Source organism: Mobula hypostoma, chromosome 10 (genome assembly GCF_963921235.1).
Source record: "Mobula hypostoma chromosome 10, sMobHyp1.1, whole genome shotgun sequence".
NCBI lineage: Eukaryota > Metazoa > Chordata > Chondrichthyes > Myliobatiformes > Myliobatidae > Mobula > Mobula hypostoma.
Genome location: NC_086106.1, coordinates 16,082,309 through 16,102,538, shown reverse-complemented (window position 1 = coordinate 16,102,538; position 20,230 = coordinate 16,082,309). Strand labels below are relative to the sequence as shown.

Genomic DNA, 20,230 nt, shown 5'->3' with positions numbered 1-20,230 from the left:
TCACTCTTAGCTTAATGAAAATGGTCCCTCACTACCTGAGTCACATTGAACTACTGAATACCGTGCTGCTCATGTTGTAAATGCAAAATGCATAAGCGTCATCCATGCCAGGAGCACTAGACACCTGCACCCATTAACCCCCTCACCACTATTCTCACATTCACAACACCTAGCATAATTGAGGGGAGGAGAAGATGGTGGCGCGACGCAGCACGTGTGGCCGCTCCAAAATTATATCGGTATTTGTTAAGTAGGTACCGTACACAATCCTGATTTGATGGAGACAGACGTGAGAAGCACGGAGGAACATCTGGAGAAACTTCTGAAATGCCCGCTTCACTGCCGCTGCTACTGTGCGATCGAGAATCTCCGGAGACGAAGGCCCCAAATCCTCGGCTTTGCCTATTGCCGGGGCCGGGATTGAAGCACTGGGCAGAGATGGTGCTTGGTGCTTAGTGTCGGAGGCTTGAGGTTTTTGGACGGACTCAAGAGTCGACTGTGGTCGGGTGCTTCCAGGGTGCTGCATCGGCAAGTTTGCGGTGCTGGAGGTTCATGGCAGGGAGAGTTTTTCTTCCTTCTACCGTCTGTGTGAGATGATCGGACTTTCGAGAGACTTTGAGACTTTTTTTTTACCGTGCCCATGATCTGTTATTTATCAAATTACGGTATTGCTTTGCACTGTTGTAACTATATCTTATAATTATGTAGTTTTTGTCAGTTTTTTAGTCTTGATTTGTCTTGTGTTTCTGTGATATCACACTGGAGGAACATTGTATCATTTCTTAATGCATGCATTACTAAATGACAATAAAAGAGGACTGCATGTCCTCATAATCTAATCTAACCTAGCATGTACATACAACCAGTCTGTGTACTGTATATAACAGTTACTTGTGCATTGTGTTTTATAGGATTGCTTTAATATTAATATTTATTGTGTTTTTGTTTGTTTTTATTGTGTTCTTTATGCTTATTGTGTATTTTTTATGCTGCATTGGATCTGTAGTCACAATCATTTTGTTCTCCTTCACACCCTTGTACAATAAACAATTTTGAATTAGAATCACAAAAGTTAAAGAATTAAAGGACTGATTAATTCATGCTGACACAACTGTATCTCTATGTTATATTGTTGTACATACTATTTATTATAAATTACTATAAACTGCGCAAAGGTTGGGGGTGTTGTGGATAGTGTGGAGAGCTGTCAGAGGTTACAGTGGGGTATTGATAGGATGCAAAACTGGGCTGAGAAGTGGCAGATGGAGTTCAACCCAGATAAGTGTGAGGTGGTTCATTTTGGTAGGTCAAATATGATGGCAGAATATAGCATTAATGGTAAGACTCTTGGCAGTGTGGAGGATCAGAGGGATCTTGAGGTCTGAGTCCATAGGACACTCAAAGCTACTACGCAGGTTGACTCTGTGGTTAAGAAGGTATACGGTGCATTGGCCTTCATCAACCGTGGGATTGAGTTTAAGAGCTGAGAGGTAATGTTGCAACTATACAAGACCCTGGTCAGATCCCACTTGGAGTACTGTGCTCAATTCTGGTCGCCTCACTACAGGAAGGACGTGGAAACCATAGAAAGGGTGCAGAAGAGATTTACAAGGATGTTGCCTGGATTGGGGAGCATGCCTTATGAGAATAGGTTGAGTGAACTCGGCCTTTTCTCCTTGGAGCGACGGAAGATGAGAGGTGACCTGATAGAGGTGTACAAGATAATGAGAGGCAGTGATCATGTGGATAGTCAGAGGCTTTTTCCCAGGGCTAGCACGAGTGGCATAGTTTTAAGGTGCTTGGAAGTAGGTACAGAGATGTCAGGGTTAAGTTTTTTATGCAGAGAATGATGAGTGCGTGGAATGGACGGCCGGCGACGGTGGTGGAGGCGGAAACAATAGGGTCTTTTAAGAGACTCCTGGATAGGTACATGGAGCTTACAAAAATAGAGGGCTATGGGTAAGCCTAGGTAGTTCTAAGGTAAGGACATGTTCGGCACAGCATTGTGGGCCGAAGGGCCCGTATTGTGCTGTAGGTTTTCTATGTCCTATGTTTCTATACACATTGCACATTTAGATGGAGACGTAACGTAGATTTTTACTCCTCGTGTATATGAAGGATGTAAGTAATAAAGTCAATTCAACTCAATTAAAAGTTGTTTGGTCATGTAATCTTTGGTTCATTTGCCAATAACTTTGAATATCTTTTGGTTACCGACTCTGTGAGTGTACTATAACCATCTCTCTATCAAAAAGGCAATATTTTTGAAATCTAGCAGAAGTCAGAAAGGACTAAAATATGATGTAATACTAACATCTCAATTTGCCATTGTATAAACAGCCACTTTGAAATAATACCAATTTGAAAAGAGAACCTTTCTCATTAAACACAAAGATCAAAAGACAATATAAATAAATGTCCAACATGTGGGTGTATTGCAGATCGTATTGTTGGAAGAAGTTTAGGTTCAGTTTGTCCTTACCTTCAAGTAGTTGTATCCAATAATACACAGGAAGGAGAGCAGCGTATGCAGAATCGAGAGGATTTTTAACGTTGGTGCCATATAACCTGTACTCTCTTCAAGGACGTAATAAACCAGTGAATCTTCATCCTCCTCCTCCTCCTCTTCATCTCCATTTCCATTTCCAAAACCTGTGCTTATCATGTCATCCTCAAAGCCTGCCGCTTCAAAATCTTCTTCATCTTCGACCACGGATACCTTCCATGCACAAAAGTGACCTATCAATCACTTGGGAAACTCTTAAGACTTACCTATGTAAATCAGCAGGACACATCTGCTGATTTACTAATTTCCAGCCCGTCAATGGTGCTGTAAGAGATGGTGGGTTATTTGGGAAGAAGGGTGGAGGAGGGAGGTGTAAAGATTTTACATTTAAAGAACATTTTTATTTCTCAAAATGTCTTAAAGTATATCACAGCAAGTTGAATATTTTTCAAGGATTTGATGATATTATAATATTGATTCAGCAAATAAACTATCCACTATTACATAAATAAGCCCCCGGTTCCCACAGCTCCCTTGACTATATCCCCTCTCAGCCTGCCCCCTCTAAGGATGTCATCCTTTTCTCTCAGTTTCTCATATCTCCACTGCATCGGTTCTCAAGATCAGACCTTCCATTCTGCTATCTCTGCTATGTGCTCCTCTTTCTGGCAGGTGGTTTTCCCTCTGTCATAGTTGATCAGGCCCTCACATGAATTTTCTCAATTTTCCAGAGTCTGTTCATGCCTCCTCTCTCCCCTGACAGAATAGAAATAGAGGAGACAGAGTCTCCTTGGGCCTCAGCTTCATCTCACTAGTCTCTACATCTACTTTGTAAACCCAAAATGGGATTATCACTGTGGTAAACCAAATATATATGTTGTAACTGGGTTACCTGTCTGGACACGTCCCTCTGCTGACTGCCCCTGTGGCTCCTCCCACAGACCCCTGAATAAAGGCGATTGGGCCTTGGCTCCTCCCCTCAGTCCAGGGCAGATACTCAGCATGGTGGAGGTCACATTTTACTGCGAATAAAAGCCTTTCAGTACTTATCCTACTTCCAGTCTTTTGGAGTTATTGATGGTGCATCAATCACAACCCTTCCCCCCTTAGCTCTCTGTGGATATCAACCTGTCTATGGCTCCCTGGTCTATGGAGATGAAGATGGTTTACAACTACCTTCTTGAGGGAATTAGGAATGAGCCATAAATACCTGACTGCAAATGATACCAAATTTCCCTCGGGATCAATAAAGTATGACTATGACTATGCTCAGATCTCAAAAAATTAGATTATTAGATACTAATAAATTAGAGTAGACACAGAGAGTGGGAATGGTTTACTTCAGTCTTCAATATTAACAGTGAAGTTGGGAGAATTATTGGTTATCAGCAAAACTGGGACCATTTCACATGTGACTTTGGGTGAAACTTCCAGATTTCTCAAAGGGTTTCATCTCTTTGTTTGCCACCACACTTACCTTATAGAAGAGGAGAATAAAGTTGATTGCAAAAGCCACAAACAGGGCTAGGAAGCGAAGATTGTAGAAATTTCTTGATAAGTAATTCTGGTTAAAAGATGGAAAAAGATTTATTTATTGCATGGCATACAGTGATACTTGTCATTGAATGTTGCATCCAAATTCATTACTTGTATCAATTAAATAGGAATAACCAAAGTCTATTTTATTTCCAGAAAAAGTTTACCTCGATTTCTTTCACTAATTGTCCCTGCTGAGTGTTTCCATTTTGTTGTGTTGTCAAAAACAATGTTACATGTTCATTCTCTCTTTTCACTGTTCAGCTCCTGTTGAAACACTACAATCGAGTCTGTTACCACTGCTATCCCTGGCAGCCCATTCCACTTATGTAACAAAATTCTTTACCTCATGTTACATTTTGTCCTTCAGCCAATCATCTTCAATCAATGTCTCCTAGCTTGTGACCTCTCTGCAAATGGGAACATTGTCTATGCCCCTCATGATGTTAAATATCGTGATCAGATCCCTCACAAGATCCTCTATTCCAAGGAAAACAGCCCAATTTTTCCAGTAACTGAAGTCCATCATCACTGCAATTTTTTCGAACTTCGTCACTAATTAAAGCTTTGCGATTTCCTTCCATACTTCCCTCAGCAATCCCATCTGGACCAGGAGAGGACTACTTTAAGGATTTCTAGTTTTAATTTTTAGCCCATTTAGAATCTCATTTACCTCTTCCTTTGTGAGGCTTCAATCACACCTTCTTCATTGTTGAAGACTGATGTAAAGCCATGCCCACTGCTTCCATATGTAACTTTCACTTACGGTCTCTGTTCCGCACACCTGCAGAATAGTTTTGTATTCCCCTCACAAACAAGGGAAAATCTGCAGATGCTGGAAATTCCAGTCACACACACATAAAATGCTGGAGGAACTCAGCAGGTCAGGCAGCATCTAGGAAAAAGAGTACAGTTGATGTTTCGGGCCCATTTTGAGTTCCTCCAGCATTCTGTGTGTGTTGTTTGAATTCCCCTCTAAGATTGCTGCTGCCTTTTCTCATGATCTCTCTTTGCTCCTCCCATTTCTGCTAACATTGTCACAGAACTTTCTGTAAACAGCCTATTTTGCACTTAGAAAAAATGTTCCTTTTTACCCACTGTTTTACTTTCTTTCCTTTTGGTCAACAGAGGAGTTCTGGCTCTAGTTTCCCCTTACCACCTTCACTGGAATGTACCTGATCTGTAGCTGCAACATTATTCTACAACAGTCGTGCTCACCAAACTCTCTTTCCAATTTCCCCAGGGGCATTTGCTCATCCCATCGAAACTGGGATGAAAGTTTGGTTGTCAAAAAACATAGTTTAACAAATCTAAGCCTTCTCCAGTTAACTATTTTTACCTTGAAGTGGTCCATATCCTTTTCCATCATCACCATCACCATTGTGTTCCATGTCGTATGACATGGGTGATCATGATCCATGGCAAATTTTTCTACAGAAGTTATCTCTCTCAACGAAATTCTTCTTTTACTATAAACTACTATTTATTCTGTCCTTTCATTAATATGGTATTTAATATTAAGGATTTAATAACATATTTAATTGGTAAGGATATTTTAATATAAATTTTACTATGTATATAAATGACTGGGGTAAAGCTGCTGAAGTTGCTTATTTGGCCATTGATGTCAAGATAGGCAGGAAAGTAAGATGTAAAGAGAAACTGACAAAGGGTTACAGATGGGTTAATTGAGTGACCAAGGATCTGGCCAAAGGAAACAGTAATATAGAAAAATGTAGGCAAGAATGTGGCAATGCAGGAAAGTATGAAAGTGCCAAATTGGGAAAGAACAACAGAAAAGCATGTGATGAAATGATGAGAAACTGCGGTGGTTCAAGGCGAGGAGACTTAGGTTATTCTGCTGCATGGACTGGTGGGAAGGTTTAAAAGAATAGACAATAGACAATAGATGCAGTCGTAGGCCATTCGGCCCTTCGAGCCAGCACCGCCATTCACTGTGATCATGGCTGATTATCCACAATCAGTACCCCGTTCCTGCCTTCTCCCCATATCCCTTGACTCCGCTATCATTAAGAGCTCTATCTAACTCTTTCTTGAAATCATCCTGAGAATTGGCCTCCACTGCCTTCTGAGGCAGAGCATTCCACAGAACCACAACCCTCTGTGTGAAAAAGTTTTTCCTCAACTCCGTTCTAAATGGTCTACCCCTTATTCTCAAATTGTGGCCTCTGGTTCTGGACTCCCCCAACATTGGGAACATGTTTCCTGCCTCAGGCGTGTCCAATCCCTTAATATGTTTCAATCAGATCCTCTCTCATCCTTCTAAATTCCAGTGTATACAAGCCCAGTCGCTCCAATCTTTCAACATATGACAGTCCCGCCATCCCGGGAATTAACCTCGTGAACCTCCGCTGCACTCCCCTCAATAGTAAGAATGTCCTTCCTCAAATTTGGAGACCAAAACTGTACACAATACTCCAGGTGTGGTCTCACCAGGGTCCTGTACAACTGCAGAAGGACCTCTTTGCTCCTATACTCAACTCCCCTTGTTAGGAAGGCCAACATGCCATTAGCTTTCTTATGTTATTGTTTATTACTGAAGGAACTGAATTCAGAGGTAAGTAAGATTATGTTTTAGAGACCTCTGCCGCCTTATTGATGATAAAGTGTTGGAAGCAAGTTACAGAAGGTCTACTGGACTAACTGTCTTGTGAGGAATGGTGGGATAACTAGGCTTTACCCAGTTAAGTTTAAAAGAGGGAGGGGGGAGTGACTGAAACAGGTAAGATCCCAAGGGAAGGATTTAAACAACTGGTTCCTGTTTAAAAATAGGGAGTCACCTATCTGAGAGATAAGATGAATTGTCTTCTCTTGGAGAGTCATCAACCTTTGGGACTCTCTTCTCAATAGAAAGCAGTACAGTTGTTGACTATTTTAAAGGAGAGAGAGAGAGATTGAATCTCGTCAAGGAAGAGGGAAAAATTAGTGAAGGTAGGCTGGAGTGCAGAGTTGAGATTACAATGATGTTAGTCATAATCCTAGTAATAGAACTGCAGGCTCACTGGACTAGGTACCCACTCCTGCTCTTGATTCACGTTTGTACGCGGTATACTATTTCTGTAAGACTACATACTGTTTCATTCAATGTGAAACTTTTCTTTTTTAAATTCTTGCTTCTTTCTTAAACCAAATGCTAATTTGAATTCTCCTGATGTGTCCCATAACTCCTGTTGAACTCACCCGGCTTCTATTTTGAATGATCCAGTTTAAAAATATATTTAACATTGTACCTTGATAAATTCCTGTACAGACTTTTAAGAGTTATTCGTGCTTACCAAAAGCTTGGTCTTATAGTTTTCAAACTCGATCCAGAACTCCATGACAGCTTCTGGTTCCTCCTTTTTCCTCTCCAGCTTGGCTTTCTTCCTCGCCTTCTTCGCTGGTGTAACTTCTTCTTCTTTTTCTTCTTCTTCCTCTGCCTTTTCTCCCACTTCTTTTTCCTCGGGCTGTTCCTTTTCCTCTGTTCTTTCTTTATCTTCTGCCTTTCCCTTTTCTTCTTCTGGGAGTTCTACTAGTTCTTTTTCTTTCATATCCTTCTCAGCCTTTTCACCATTCTCTGTGCTTTTGAATGCAGAAAACAGAACCATCATTCCACGTTGCAGCAGTTAAAGTGTGATATGACAAGTGCAGGACCTGGGATAAAAATCTGCTGTCTATCTGAATACTGATACTTATTGCCAAAACACGTAAGTCATACAAGAGCCTCTACAGCAGAGGTGCAACAGATCCAAGGTACTATTGCGCAGTATTGCCCTGGTTTGTGCTGATGTACAATGAACTCTTGGGTCAAATGAAGACTATTGGGTTTCTGCACTGTAAGCTGCTGGCTATGGGTTTACAACTGAAAGACAGTGTCTGACTGAAATATATTTCAATTTGAGCATTAATAAATCATGTACAACAGGACAAGTTTTTAAAAAAAACACATAAGGGGATTCTGCAGGTGGTGGAAATCCAGAGTAAAACACACACACACACACACAGGGTGCAGGAGAAACTCAGCAGGTCAGGTAGCATCTGCGGAGAGGAATAAACAGTTGATGTTTTGGACCAAGACCCTTCATCAGAATGTGATGATGAAGGGTTTCGGCCTGAAACGCCGACTGTTTATTCCTCTCCATAGATGCTGCCTGACCTACTGAGTTTCTCCTGCATTTTGTGCATGTTATCCTGCTGTTGTGGAATGACCTTATCCCCAGGTATTTACTGTATTCTGAGAAATCTATTAAGGATAAAAAGACTTACTCCGCTTTCTCTGCTTCAGTCTTGAGTTGGTCGTCTGACTTAACATCGAACTGAGTTTCAATCTGTTGCTGTTAAAGGTAAAAGGCTCATTTTATGACCACATTGAAAACTGCAGAAAAAAAACTCTTTATGGTTTTAACACTAGCTCCAGGTAAAAACAACGTCTGTTTTGAGGAATGGCTGACCAAGAATAGTTTGTCTACTAACAGTAATGTGGAGATAATGTTCAGAGTTACTAGTCCAGCCAGCATAATGGGCTGATTTAAAAACGGAATTTGTGAGATTTAGATTTTACTTTGAACAATCTATGAACAAGTAGAGGGGAAAAAAATTACAGGCCCGTTATTTACATTATGCTCATTTTTCACTCTGTGGTTTTTCTTGCTGCTTCAATGCAAGAAAATTAAGTATACTCAGTGGCCACTTCATTAGGTTCACCTGTACACCCGCTCAGTACCAAATAACTACTACTACGTCGACTCAGGCCTAGGGGGCCGGTGTCGGGCACGATGACGATCTCCACATCTCCCCAGACATCCCACCTCTTCCGGAAGTTCCGGTAGTCTCCCGCATATTAATAGTGGCTCCCTGATGCCCGCAAATTATGTACAATATCACGGAAATCAATTTTTTTGAGAGCGAGCCCACGAGAGAGCGAGCGCAAGAGCGAGAAAGCAAGCGCGAGTGAGAGCGACCACTAGAGAGCGAGAGAGCACGCACACGAGAGAGAGAGCGAGAGCAAGAAAGCAAGTGCGAGTGAGAGCGTGAGAGTGCGCGCGTGCGAGAGAGAGCGAGACCAAGAGCAAGAGCGAGAAAGCAAGCGCGAGAGAGCGTGAGAGTGCGTGCGTGCGAGAGAGAGCGAGACCAAGAGCAAGAGCGAGAAAGCAAGCGCGAGAGAGAGAGCGAGAGCAAGAGCAAGAGAGTTCCAAAAAAAGTCAGAGTGGCAGAGTGTTCCAAAAAAAGAAAATATAAAACACTAAAGTGTACCCCTGCCTAATAGGGGTCAAAAATACTGACAGTGTTGCTCGCTGCACTGTTTGCAACGGTGACTTTTCTATTGCCCATGGTGGGTTAAGACTGTAAAAGACATGTTGAGGTGAGTTTAACAGGTGTCATTCGTTCATTAGCATAGCTACCGTTATTTAAACTAGCTGGCTAGCTGCTAAGGAGCTACTCTATTGCAAACATCCCACCTCTCCCGGAAGTTCTGGGAGTCTCCTGCAAATTGATGGTGCCACCTCCCTGAAATGAGTTTTTGCAGGGTGGGATGTCTGTCTCCCTCTCCTTCTCCCCCATCAGTACCAAATAAAGTGACCACTAAGTATACGCTCCACAATCAATTCAAGAAGAAAGTTTGCTAACAATTATAATCCGATAACTTAATGTGAAATTAAATCTGAGATCTGAGTTTGTTCGCACTTATCCGGAATGCTGAACACGGTACTCACCCTCGCTTTTCTGAAAGTAGGTGGAGTGCCCTCTGGGGTTGGAGGCTCGACTGGCGTAGATTCTACAATGTCACCGAGTCCTAGGTTGGGCTCGGGACCCATCCTTAGCTGGCCGCTTTCCCTCTTAACATCAGACTGCTCCGATATTTGCTCTTCTTTCACTTGATCTTCAAACTCAGACTGGACTGCAGTTCCTTCAGCCTCAGCCTTACTAACGTCAGGAATGTCAGCATGAACTTCATCCTGAGTGGGATCAGGCATACTGGCCAGGAGTTCCGTGACAGTCAGATGTTTGGCTCCTTCAACTAAGCCACCTCCAAATAAGGTATTCCATATTATCATGAAGAAACCACTACAGATGCTGTAGATAAAGTGCAGGATGCCCATAAACAAAGTCCAGAAGAAGGACACCAGAGACATCACAATCTCTTTAATTGTCATCTTCTTTAGTTTCCTATACTTTTTCCTTATGTTCTTAAATGTAAATATTTTAAAAAAGTCGACAATGGAGCTAAGGAACCCTGCAAAGGCAGATTGTGCCTCAGCCGAGGAAGATATTTTCTCAGTCTCTGCCCCTTCAGCATCCTCTTCTTCCTCTTCGTCTTCTTCTGACTTCTCTTCTTCATCTGCTTCTGAGATCTTTGAAGCAATCTGCATCTCAAAAATGGTGTCTTCACAGAAGTTGACAAAGAGTTCCATCTTTTCAGATTCTCCACCTTCGTTCACCACGTCAAAGATGAACTGCCGCTTGGACTCTTTGACCTGAGGCATCTCCCATTGCGTCTTATTGGCCTCGCTGATCTCAAAGTAAATGCGCTCTATCCTCTTACTGGCACCCATGATCTCAATGCGCCCTAGGAAAGGCTGGAAGTAATTGAGGATGCTCTCTGCCAATTCCAAGAAGTTTTGGAGTCTTGTATCATGAGGGACATGTTCAGACAGATTAGTGAGCAACACAGCTACGTTAAAACCAATATCCTTAGCTGGCTCTTGGAACCGGTTTGCAAATTCCTCATAGTTTATCATTTCATTCTCATCTGCTTCTGAGCATGAAAGTAGGAACTGGATCTCAGAAGGTGTGTATTGTTTCTGGCTGTCCATTGCTTTCTGGAAATCCTTCTTTGAGATAAGTCCTCTGGGGTCAGTTACATAATCTTTAAATGCATCAGAAACGACAATGTCCTTCAATTTCAAGAACATATCAAAGAATTTTAGGATCATTTCAACATTGCTTGATGACTCCACCAACATATCCACCATTTGCTTTGCAATAGTTCCATTCACAACATTTCCTGAAAATAACAAATGAGGAAATATGTGATTTTATTTTGAACAGTTGAAAGTGCTGTTTCATTGCAACAAATGTGTATTCATTTTTATATGGACAATGGAAAATCCAATGAAATACGTAATTTTATTTCTAAAATATTATATTAACCAGAATAACTCCATGATCAAGACAGCACTCCATTGGACCCCTGAGGAGGGAGGAAACATGGAAGACAACTTGACACCTTAATGTAGAGGCAGTAATGAGGACCTTGAACCATAACAGGGGCACAATAGAGAAGATGGCCAAGGGAAGACTGAGATGGAGGACCTTCAATGCTGCCCTAATTGCCAGCGGCATAACAGACAGTAAATAACTAACAGAATAAAGTTAATTTCAAAATATAAACCTATCAAAATACATTGCTTATATCTATCATTCAAAACTGACATTAAAACTACTCATATTAATAGACATAAAGAAGCTAGAAAAGAGTAGATTTCCATATTTTCCTATGGGAGGAGGCCAGCTGTCTTACAAGAAAGGAATGGACAGGCTACTCTTCAGAATACAGAAGGTAGAGATCATTTTGAAACAAATAAGAACCTGAGAAGTCTTGACAGTGTGATGTGGAAAGGAAGGAGATAAGGCCTAGGGATCACCGTCGGAAAAAGGAGGTCATTAATTTGACTGAGATGAAGGGAAATTGTTTCAAAGGAGGCCATAACCCTTTGGAAAACTTCCTCAAAGATTGGTGGCAGAAAAGTTTTTACGTAGTGTTTGGAGATAGATAGATTCTTGGTAAGCGAGTGAGTGGTTACCGTGCCTAGACGGGATAATGCAGTAGAGTTTATAGTCCCTATCTTATGAAATGGCAGTGATAACATGAGGAGCCAAATGGTTTGCTCCTAATTTATAGTTGACTGTTATCAAGCATTGTTTATATTCTTCCTGCAAGGATAACTTTTCAACTACCCTCATGGCAGATGTTTGCAGACTGGTTTGGAAATTATTAAAATTCTAACCATTGTGATTTGAAACAAAAGTTTTCACTGACTGTGGTAAGAACATGTTGGAGGAGTCAATGGAACTAGCTCGGGTAGGCAATGGGCTGCCATGGATGACTTGGGCCAAAGGGCCAATTTTCTGTATTGTATAACTCACTCTGTCGGGTTGAGGTTATTAAATAAAGGACCAGAAAGAAAAAAAAGGTTAGCTCTGTTAAGCAATCAAAAAAAAAAGAATGCTATATAGTTTTTCCACAGATAAGAACGTTGCAAACATACCAAACTGACAAAGCTTCAGCTGGTAATATTTGTCTGAGAACTGCTGACAACACTGTAACATTAGACATCACAAAGGAGGAGACCAGTAACGGGATCCAGACTTCAAAAATATTCTTCATCCTACACCTCAGGTGCACCAATCATGCTTTCTAGGATCATTCTGACATTCTGGAGGTACTTTTAAAAGTTGCTTGGAATTTATTTAAACCAAAGTCACCTGGCCCACACAAGTTCTCTGCTTGGAAACACACTGTTCTTTCTGTTCCTTATCAACAGGTAGGGAAAGACTGGAAGACACACCGGGTGATATCTAATAATGACATTGCAAAGGAAGCTACCCTACTGCTAATGCTGTACAAAGAAACTTGAGCAGGAGAGTTTTTAAAGTAGCAAAGGGGCTGTTCCACTCTTGCAAACTTAGTAATAGTCATAGTCATAGTCATACTTTATTGGTCCTGGGGGAAATTGGTTTTCTTTACAGTTGCACCATAGATAATAAATAGTAATAGAACCATAAATAGTTAAATAGTAATACGTAAATTATGCCAGTAAAACTTGAGAAGAATGCCAGAACTTGAAAGTCTGGGTCCAGTGGTACGATTAATTGCTACAACTGGGGTCTTCTTTGGTTGCACGGGATGACCATGATTTCTTCTGTACCTTGTCAGGCCATTCGTTCTCCACGAAGCAGAACCACCTTCCTGGCCACTGGAACTCACTGTTGATCTCATCCACCCAGTCCGTCAGAGCTGACTTCACATGTTAGGACAAGCATGTCCCTTTCTCTCTGGGGTATGACACCTGGCACTACCCTCACCTGGTTTAGCCCACCTGTTGTACCAGGGTGTGGCCGCTGTTGCATGCAAATAGCTACTTGAAGCCAGAGGTGAGAGCTGAGTGCCCGGTGGGAACAAAAGGTGAGTGAGTTATCCCAGAATGGCCACACAAGCCCCTTCCCTCTCTGGACCATTAATAGCAAAAGAAAAGAGTAAAAGCCCATTTGTTATTTTATGAACAATGGGTTCATGGACAACAACTTACACACATGGCTGTACACTATACCATTCCAGAAAAGGAGCACGAACACAGTATTGCTGAGGGAAACACTGCAGTAAAACTCTCCTCTGCACAAGATTCAAGGGAGGTCCACCACGCTTGGGCAAACAGAAGCTGTTCCTTCAACCACCACAGCACAGTGCATGTAAGTAGCTGAGCAGCAGACCACGGTATGGAGTAAGAAAGAAGATTGTGGGGTACCACAGTAACACATAGTAGGCCAGGGTATGTATAGATAGAAATGGAGATGGGTAGAGATGGGATCTGGAAGCCGAGGAGAAGGTTAAGGAAATTCCCTCAGAGAAAGCTGTGGTGGGGCTAGGGACACTTGGTAGCAACATTGGTCAATAGCAGATCAGGGCCAAGGCTGGGGAGCCTGAGGTAGGGGGTTAAGCTGATGATATCAGAAACATTGGGTTGTGTGGAAAGGTGGAGGCTTAAATAATACATGAAAACTGTAAGTTACACTAATGGAAGACCTACCAGGAAGGTAATGGACTCTTTGTCCAAGAGATTCATTATATAAAGAGTTTAGTGCTTTGAATGTATCAATTTAGACCACAAGACCAAGGAGCAGAATTAGGCCATTGAATCCATTGAGTCTACGCCACCATTCAGTCATGGTTAATTTATTAACCCTCTCAACCTTATTCTCTTGCTTTCTCCCCATAACATTTGACCCCCAAGAATTTATCAATCTCCACCTTAAATATAGCCACTGAATTGGCCTGCATAGTCTGTGGCAAAGAATTCCACACATTCTTTACCCCCTGGCTAAAGATATTTTCGCTCATCTCTGATCTAAATGGACATCTCTCTGTTCTGAAGCTACGCCCTTTGGTCCTACACACCCCACTATAGGAAACATCCACTCTATCCAGACATGATTTGATAGGTTTCAATTAGATCTCTCCTCATTCTTCGAAACTCCAGTGAATACAGGCTCAAAGGGATCAAATGCTCCTCATATATTAACCCTATCATTCCTGGGATCATTCTCGTGAACCTCCTCTGGACTCTCTCCAATGCCAGCAGATTTGCCGCTCATTATACTCCAGGTGTGGTCTGACCAATACCTTATAAAACCTCAGCTTTACATCATTACTTTTGTATTCTAGTCCTCTCAAAATGAATGCTAACACTGCATTTGTGTTCATTACTGCTGACTCAACCTGCAAGTTAACCTTTAAGGAATCCTGCTCAAGGACTCCCAAGTCCCTCTGCACCTTTCATTTTTGAATTTTCTCTCCATTTAGAAAATAGTCCACACCTTTATTCCTTCCACTAAAGTGCATGACTGTATAAGTGCATGACACTGTATTTCATCTGCCGCTTCTTTACCCATTCCCCTAATCTAGCTAAGTCCTCCTTCAGTCACCCTGCTTCCTGAAAACTACCTGCCCTTCCACCTATCTTTTGTATCGTCTGCAAACTTGGCCACAAAGCCATCAATTCCTTCATGCAAATCACTGACATATAAGGTGAGAAGAAGTGGTTCCACCTCAATCCTTGCGGCACACCACTAGTCACTCGCAGCCAACCAGAAAAGGCCCCTTTTATTCGCATTCTTTGCCTCCTGCCTGTCAATCAATCTTCTACCCATTCTAGTACCTCTCCCGTAATGCCATGGGCTCTTACTTTATTAAGCAGCCTCATGAATGGCTCCCTGTGAAAGGCCTTCTGAAAATCCAAGCAAACACCATCAACTGATTCTCCTTTGTCTACCCAACCTGCTACCTCCTCAAACAATTCCAACAGATTTGTCATGCAATATTTCTCCTTAAGGTAACCATGCTAACATTGGCCTATTTTTTCATGTACCCCAAAACTTTATCCTTAATAATAGACTCCAACATTTTTCCAACCACTGAAGTCAGGTTAACTGGCTTATAATTTCCTGTCTTCTGCCTCCATCTCTTCTTAAAGAGTGGAGTGACACTTGCAATTTTCCAGTCCTCAGGAACCATTCCAGAATCTAGTGATTTTTGAAAGATCATTATTAATGCCCCCACAATTTCTTCAGCTATGTGCTCCAGGCTTCAGACTTCTCAAGCACTTTCTCTTTAGTAATAGCGATGACACTCACTTCTGCCCCCCTAACACTTTTGCATTTCTGGCATAGTGTCTTCCACAGTGAAGAATGACACAAAATACTTATGAAGTTCCTCTACTATTTCTTTGTCCCCCATTGCTACCTCTCCAGTGTAATTTTCCAATCGTCCAGTATCCACTCTCATCTCTGTTTTACTCCTTGTATATCTGAAAAAAACTTTTTGTACCCTCTTTTATATTATTGGCTAGTTTACCTCCGTATTTCTTCTATTCTCTCTTTATAGCTTTTTTAGTTGCCTTCTGTTGGTTTTTAAAAGCTTCCCAATCCTCTACCTTTCCACTTTTGCAATGTTATATGCCCTGTTTTGCTTTTATCCTATCTTTGACTTCCCTTGTCAGCCACGGTTGCCTCATCCACCCTTCAAAGCACTTATTCATTATTTGGGATGTATCTTTCCTGTCCCTTTCGAATTTCCTTCAGAAACACCAGCCATCGCTGTTCTGCTGTCATCCCTACTAGTGTCTCCTTCCAATCAACCTTGGCCAGCTTCTCTCCCATGCCTCTGTAATTCCCTTTACTCTACTGATACATCCGATTTTAGCTTTTCCTTCTCAAACTACAGGGTGAATTTTATCATATAATGATCACTGCCTCCTAAGGGTCCCTTTATCTTAAGCTTCCTAATCAAATTTGGGTCATTACATAACACCCAGTCAAGAACTGATATTCCCATAATGGGCTCAACTAGAAGCTGCTCTAAAAAGCCATCTTGTTGGCATTCTACAGATTCCTTTTCTTGGGATCCAGCACCATCTGGATTTTCCCAATCTACCTGCATACTGAAATCCTCCATGATTATTGCAATACTGCTCTTTTTACAGGCCTTTTCTCTCTCTCATTGTAATCTGTAACCCACATCCTGGCTACCGTTTTGAAGCCTGTGTATAACTCCCATCAGGGTCTTCTTACCCTTGTAGCTCCACCCACAAGGATTCTACATCTTCCAATCAAATTTTTTTTTACCAACAGAGCCACCCCACCCCCTCTGCCTACCTGCCTGGCCTTCGATACAAGGTTTATCCTTGGGTGTTAAGTTCCCATGAACTTTTTGATTTTGGCCCCCTGTTACACCTTCTCATCTCACTGGCTGCAATTCTGCTTTATCATCTGCCTGTCCTTCCTCACAGTCTCATTACATACTGCATCTACTTGTATGTCAGCTGCCCAATCACTCTGATTTCCATCCCCCTGCCAAATTAGTTTAAACCTTCCCCAAAAGCTCTAGCAAATCTGTCTGTAGGGATATTGGTCTCCTGTGGTTTCAGGTGTAACCTGTATTTTTTGTACAGGTCACAGTTTAAATAGAAATGTTCTGGATATATCACTGCCATCACTGCCCTGCAATTTCCCTAGCTTATCTTGCAGTCCTTCTTAAAGGCACATAAAGCCTTTCGGTACATCACCCACGGCCAAGGAAAATCTCTGCCAGGACCTCAGTAATTTTGTCCTTTGCCGGGATACACTTGATCAGCCCCTGGAATTCGTCCACCTTTATGGACCTCAAGACTGCCACCACCTCTTTTGTAACACAGACATGTTGCACTGTGTGAAAGAATTTACAGAGCTTTGTTCCAGCAGTGAAACATAGAAAACCTACAGCATAATACAAGCCCTTCAGCTCACAATGCTGTGCTGAACATGTACTTAGTTTAGAAATTACCTGGGGTTACCCATAGCCCTCTATTTTTCTAAGCTCCATGTACCTATCCAGGAGTCTCTTAAAATGCCCAATCGCATCCACCTCCACCTCCATCACCGTCGCCGGCAGCCCATTCCACGCACTCACCACTCTCTGCGTAAAAAACTTACCCCTGACATCTCCTCTGTACCTACTTCTAAGCACATTAAAACGGTGCCCTCTCGTGGTAGCCATTTCAGCCTTGGGGAAAAAGCCTCTGACAATCCACACAATCAATGTCTCTCATCATCTTATACACCTCTATCAGGTCACCTCTTATCCTCCGTCGCTCCAAGGAGAAAAGGCCGAGTTCACTCAACCTATTCTCATAAGGCATGCTCCCCAATTCAGCCAACATCCTTGTAAGTCTCCTCTGCATCCTTTCTATGGTTTCCACGTCCTTCCTGAAGTGAGGTGACAGAACTGAGCACAGTACTTCAAGTGGGGTCTGACCAGGGTCCTATATAGCTGTAACATTTCCTCTTGGCTCTTAAGCTCAATCCCATGGTTGATGAAGGCCAATGTACCGTATGCCTTCATAACCACAGAGTCAACCAGTGCAGCAGCTTTGAGTGTCCTATGGACTCGGACCCCAAGATCCCTCTGATCCTCCACACTGCCAAGAGTCTTGCCATGAATACTATATTCTGCCATCATATTTGAAGGCAACTGTCTCCACAATGGATCAAATTGGATTACACAGAATGCTGAAGGAACTCAGCAGGCCAGACAGCATCTTTGGAAAAGAGTAAAGAGCTGGGAAGTTGATTGGTGAAAGAGATAAAGTGCTGGAGAAGGGGGAATCTGACAGGAGAGGACAGAAGACCATGAAAGAATGGTAACTTCTCAGCTTTTTACTTCACCTGCCCCTTCCCCTCTCGGTTTCACCTATCACCTAGCAGTTCCTCCCCCCCCCACCACTTTCTTACTCTGACTTCTCTTTCTTTCCAGACCCGATGAAGGGTCTCGACTCAAAATGTCGACTGTTTACTCTTTTCCATAGGTGCTGCCTGGCCTGCTGAGTTCCTCCAGCATTTTGTCTGTGTTGCTTTGGATCTCCAGCATCTGCAGACCTTCCTGTGTTTGCGGATTACACGATGATTACACCAACAGCGTGAGCATTTGTCCCCCACTTTATCACTCACTGAATGAATTACTGTATTTACCTTCCAGTAAGGAGAGTAGCATCACCACCATGTCTTTCTGCAAGTCCAAGAGCTCCTTCAATAATTCAATCTGGCTGGAATCCTGTGAATAAATGGAAAACCGTTAAGGATTTCAATGGTGGCATCACGTTATTACCAATACAGAAATAAAGGGGTATGAATATTCCATCTGGATGAGAAAAAGTCAGCGTTATTTAGTGATGCTTTACGCTAATGAGATGACAAGCAGTTTATCGTAACTCTCTTGGGTAGTGAGCCTGTTAAACTTGTTGGAAGTAGTGGGTACTTTTGTTCACCAGAGTAAGCAGTCAAAATTATCAAAAAGTTGTACAAAAACTCTTACTGAGACCTGAGCAGCATCTCCGACAGTGTCTCAAGATGAGTTGCCTCTTGTTAATTACTCCAGTGACATATCAACAAAAATGCTTGGGATCAAGAAGGGTTAATGTCTTCTTAAAGAACAGAAAATGTGTTAAAGCTGGAACACACATTTCAACTCCATGTAATGTGAAAGATTAAAACTAAAAATGATATTGTGTCTAATCAATGAAGGCACTGGAGGGAAAACCCATCTGCAAAATCCTTAGAATCTAATGTAAATATAAATGGATAGGATCCTCTACCAGCCCAATGGCACCAGCTCTGAGACCGTCTTTACACTCATTTGGCTCTTTTGGACAGGTCACACTATTTACATCCCCCACACCAGAGCCACTCTATTCTGAGGTCTGTCACAGGCTGACAAAAATCAAAGGACGTTTTCAAAGCTCTGTCACCATACCCTGACCCATACTGCTCAGAGAAGTAAGGCAGGATATTTGTAGGATATTGACAATGGGGTGGCATGGCAGCGTGACGTTAGCATAACGCTTTACAGTGCCAGAAAACCGAGTTCAATCCCTGCTGTTGTTTGTGAGGAGCTTGTATGTTCTCCGCGTAACCCTGTGGGTTTCCTCTGGGTGTTCCAGTTTCCAAAGGTGCACGGATGAATAAGTTCTGTGTGTGCTGTGTTGGCACCAGAAGCACTGTGACACTTCGGGCTTCCCCGGCACGTCCTTGGATTGTGCTGGTCATCGATGCAACAACGCATTTCACTGTATGTTTGGATATTTTGAAGCACATGTTGACAAATAAAGCTGATCTTTAATCTTTAATTCCCAGCCATGTGCCCAGTCAGGCACCTCCTGCCCCATCTGTAGTGGAATCTACAAGTCCTACATTGGTCTCATCACGTAGAAACCACAGAACCAGGATGGAAGCAGGACTAAGGGGTTCCTGCAAACAAAGCTTGTCTACTAGTGGCAAGAAGAGAGCCATCACGTTATTGCCATACCTCAAAGAAATAGGTAACAACCTACAGCATGATCTTTGGCCCACAATGTTTGTACTAAGTAAGGTAAGGGACCGTGTCAAGAAGGCAACATCCATCATCAGAGATCTCCACCATGCCATCTCTGCACAACCACCACTGGGCTGGAGGTACAGAAGCCCCAAGTCACCAGGTTTCCTTTAACCATTCAGTTCTTGAACTAAGTGGCAAAATCCTAATCACTGCAGTACTGTGCTTTGCACTTTGTTTTTACCTTGCACTAATTGTGTTCTTTCTTTTAAAAATTGTGTACAATCTATGTTTAATTTACTGTATGTCTTTCTTGTGAATGCTGCTTACATGATGCTCTGTGCGTGCCTGTGACACTGCTACCAGTAAGTTCTTCATTGTACCTGTATGTACATGTACTATTACATGTACATATATTCAATTTTGACTAAACCTCTTCTGCCTGCACATGATCCAAATCCCTCCGTTCCCTGCACATTCGTGTGTCTAAATATCAGCCTCTATCATATCTGCTTCCAACACCTACTCCTGCCAGCCCATTCTGGACTCCGACCACTTCCTGTGTA

The 20,230-nt window shown here is 42.3% G+C and overlaps 1 protein-coding gene across 8 annotated transcripts in view; it reads right to left on the bottom strand.

The window, feature by feature from the left end:
* The window catches only part of LOC134352669 (ryanodine receptor 1-like), a 581,514-nt gene that overhangs the window by 27,794 nt on the left and 533,490 nt on the right, over positions 1 to 20,230 (bottom strand). For all 8 annotated transcript variants that reach the window (XM_063060038.1, XM_063060039.1, XM_063060041.1 and 5 more), the window contains 6 exons: positions 18,326 to 18,407; positions 9,757 to 11,048; positions 8,309 to 8,376; positions 7,339 to 7,624; positions 3,984 to 4,070; positions 2,483 to 2,719 (listed from right to left, as the gene is read on the bottom strand). In XM_063060038.1, coding sequence (XP_062916108.1) covers positions 2,483 to 2,719; positions 3,984 to 4,070; positions 7,339 to 7,624; positions 8,309 to 8,376; positions 9,757 to 11,048; positions 18,326 to 18,407 — 2,052 coding nt within the window. The remainder of the gene's footprint in view (positions 1 to 2,482; positions 2,720 to 3,983; positions 4,071 to 7,338; positions 7,625 to 8,308; positions 8,377 to 9,756; positions 11,049 to 18,325; positions 18,408 to 20,230) is intronic.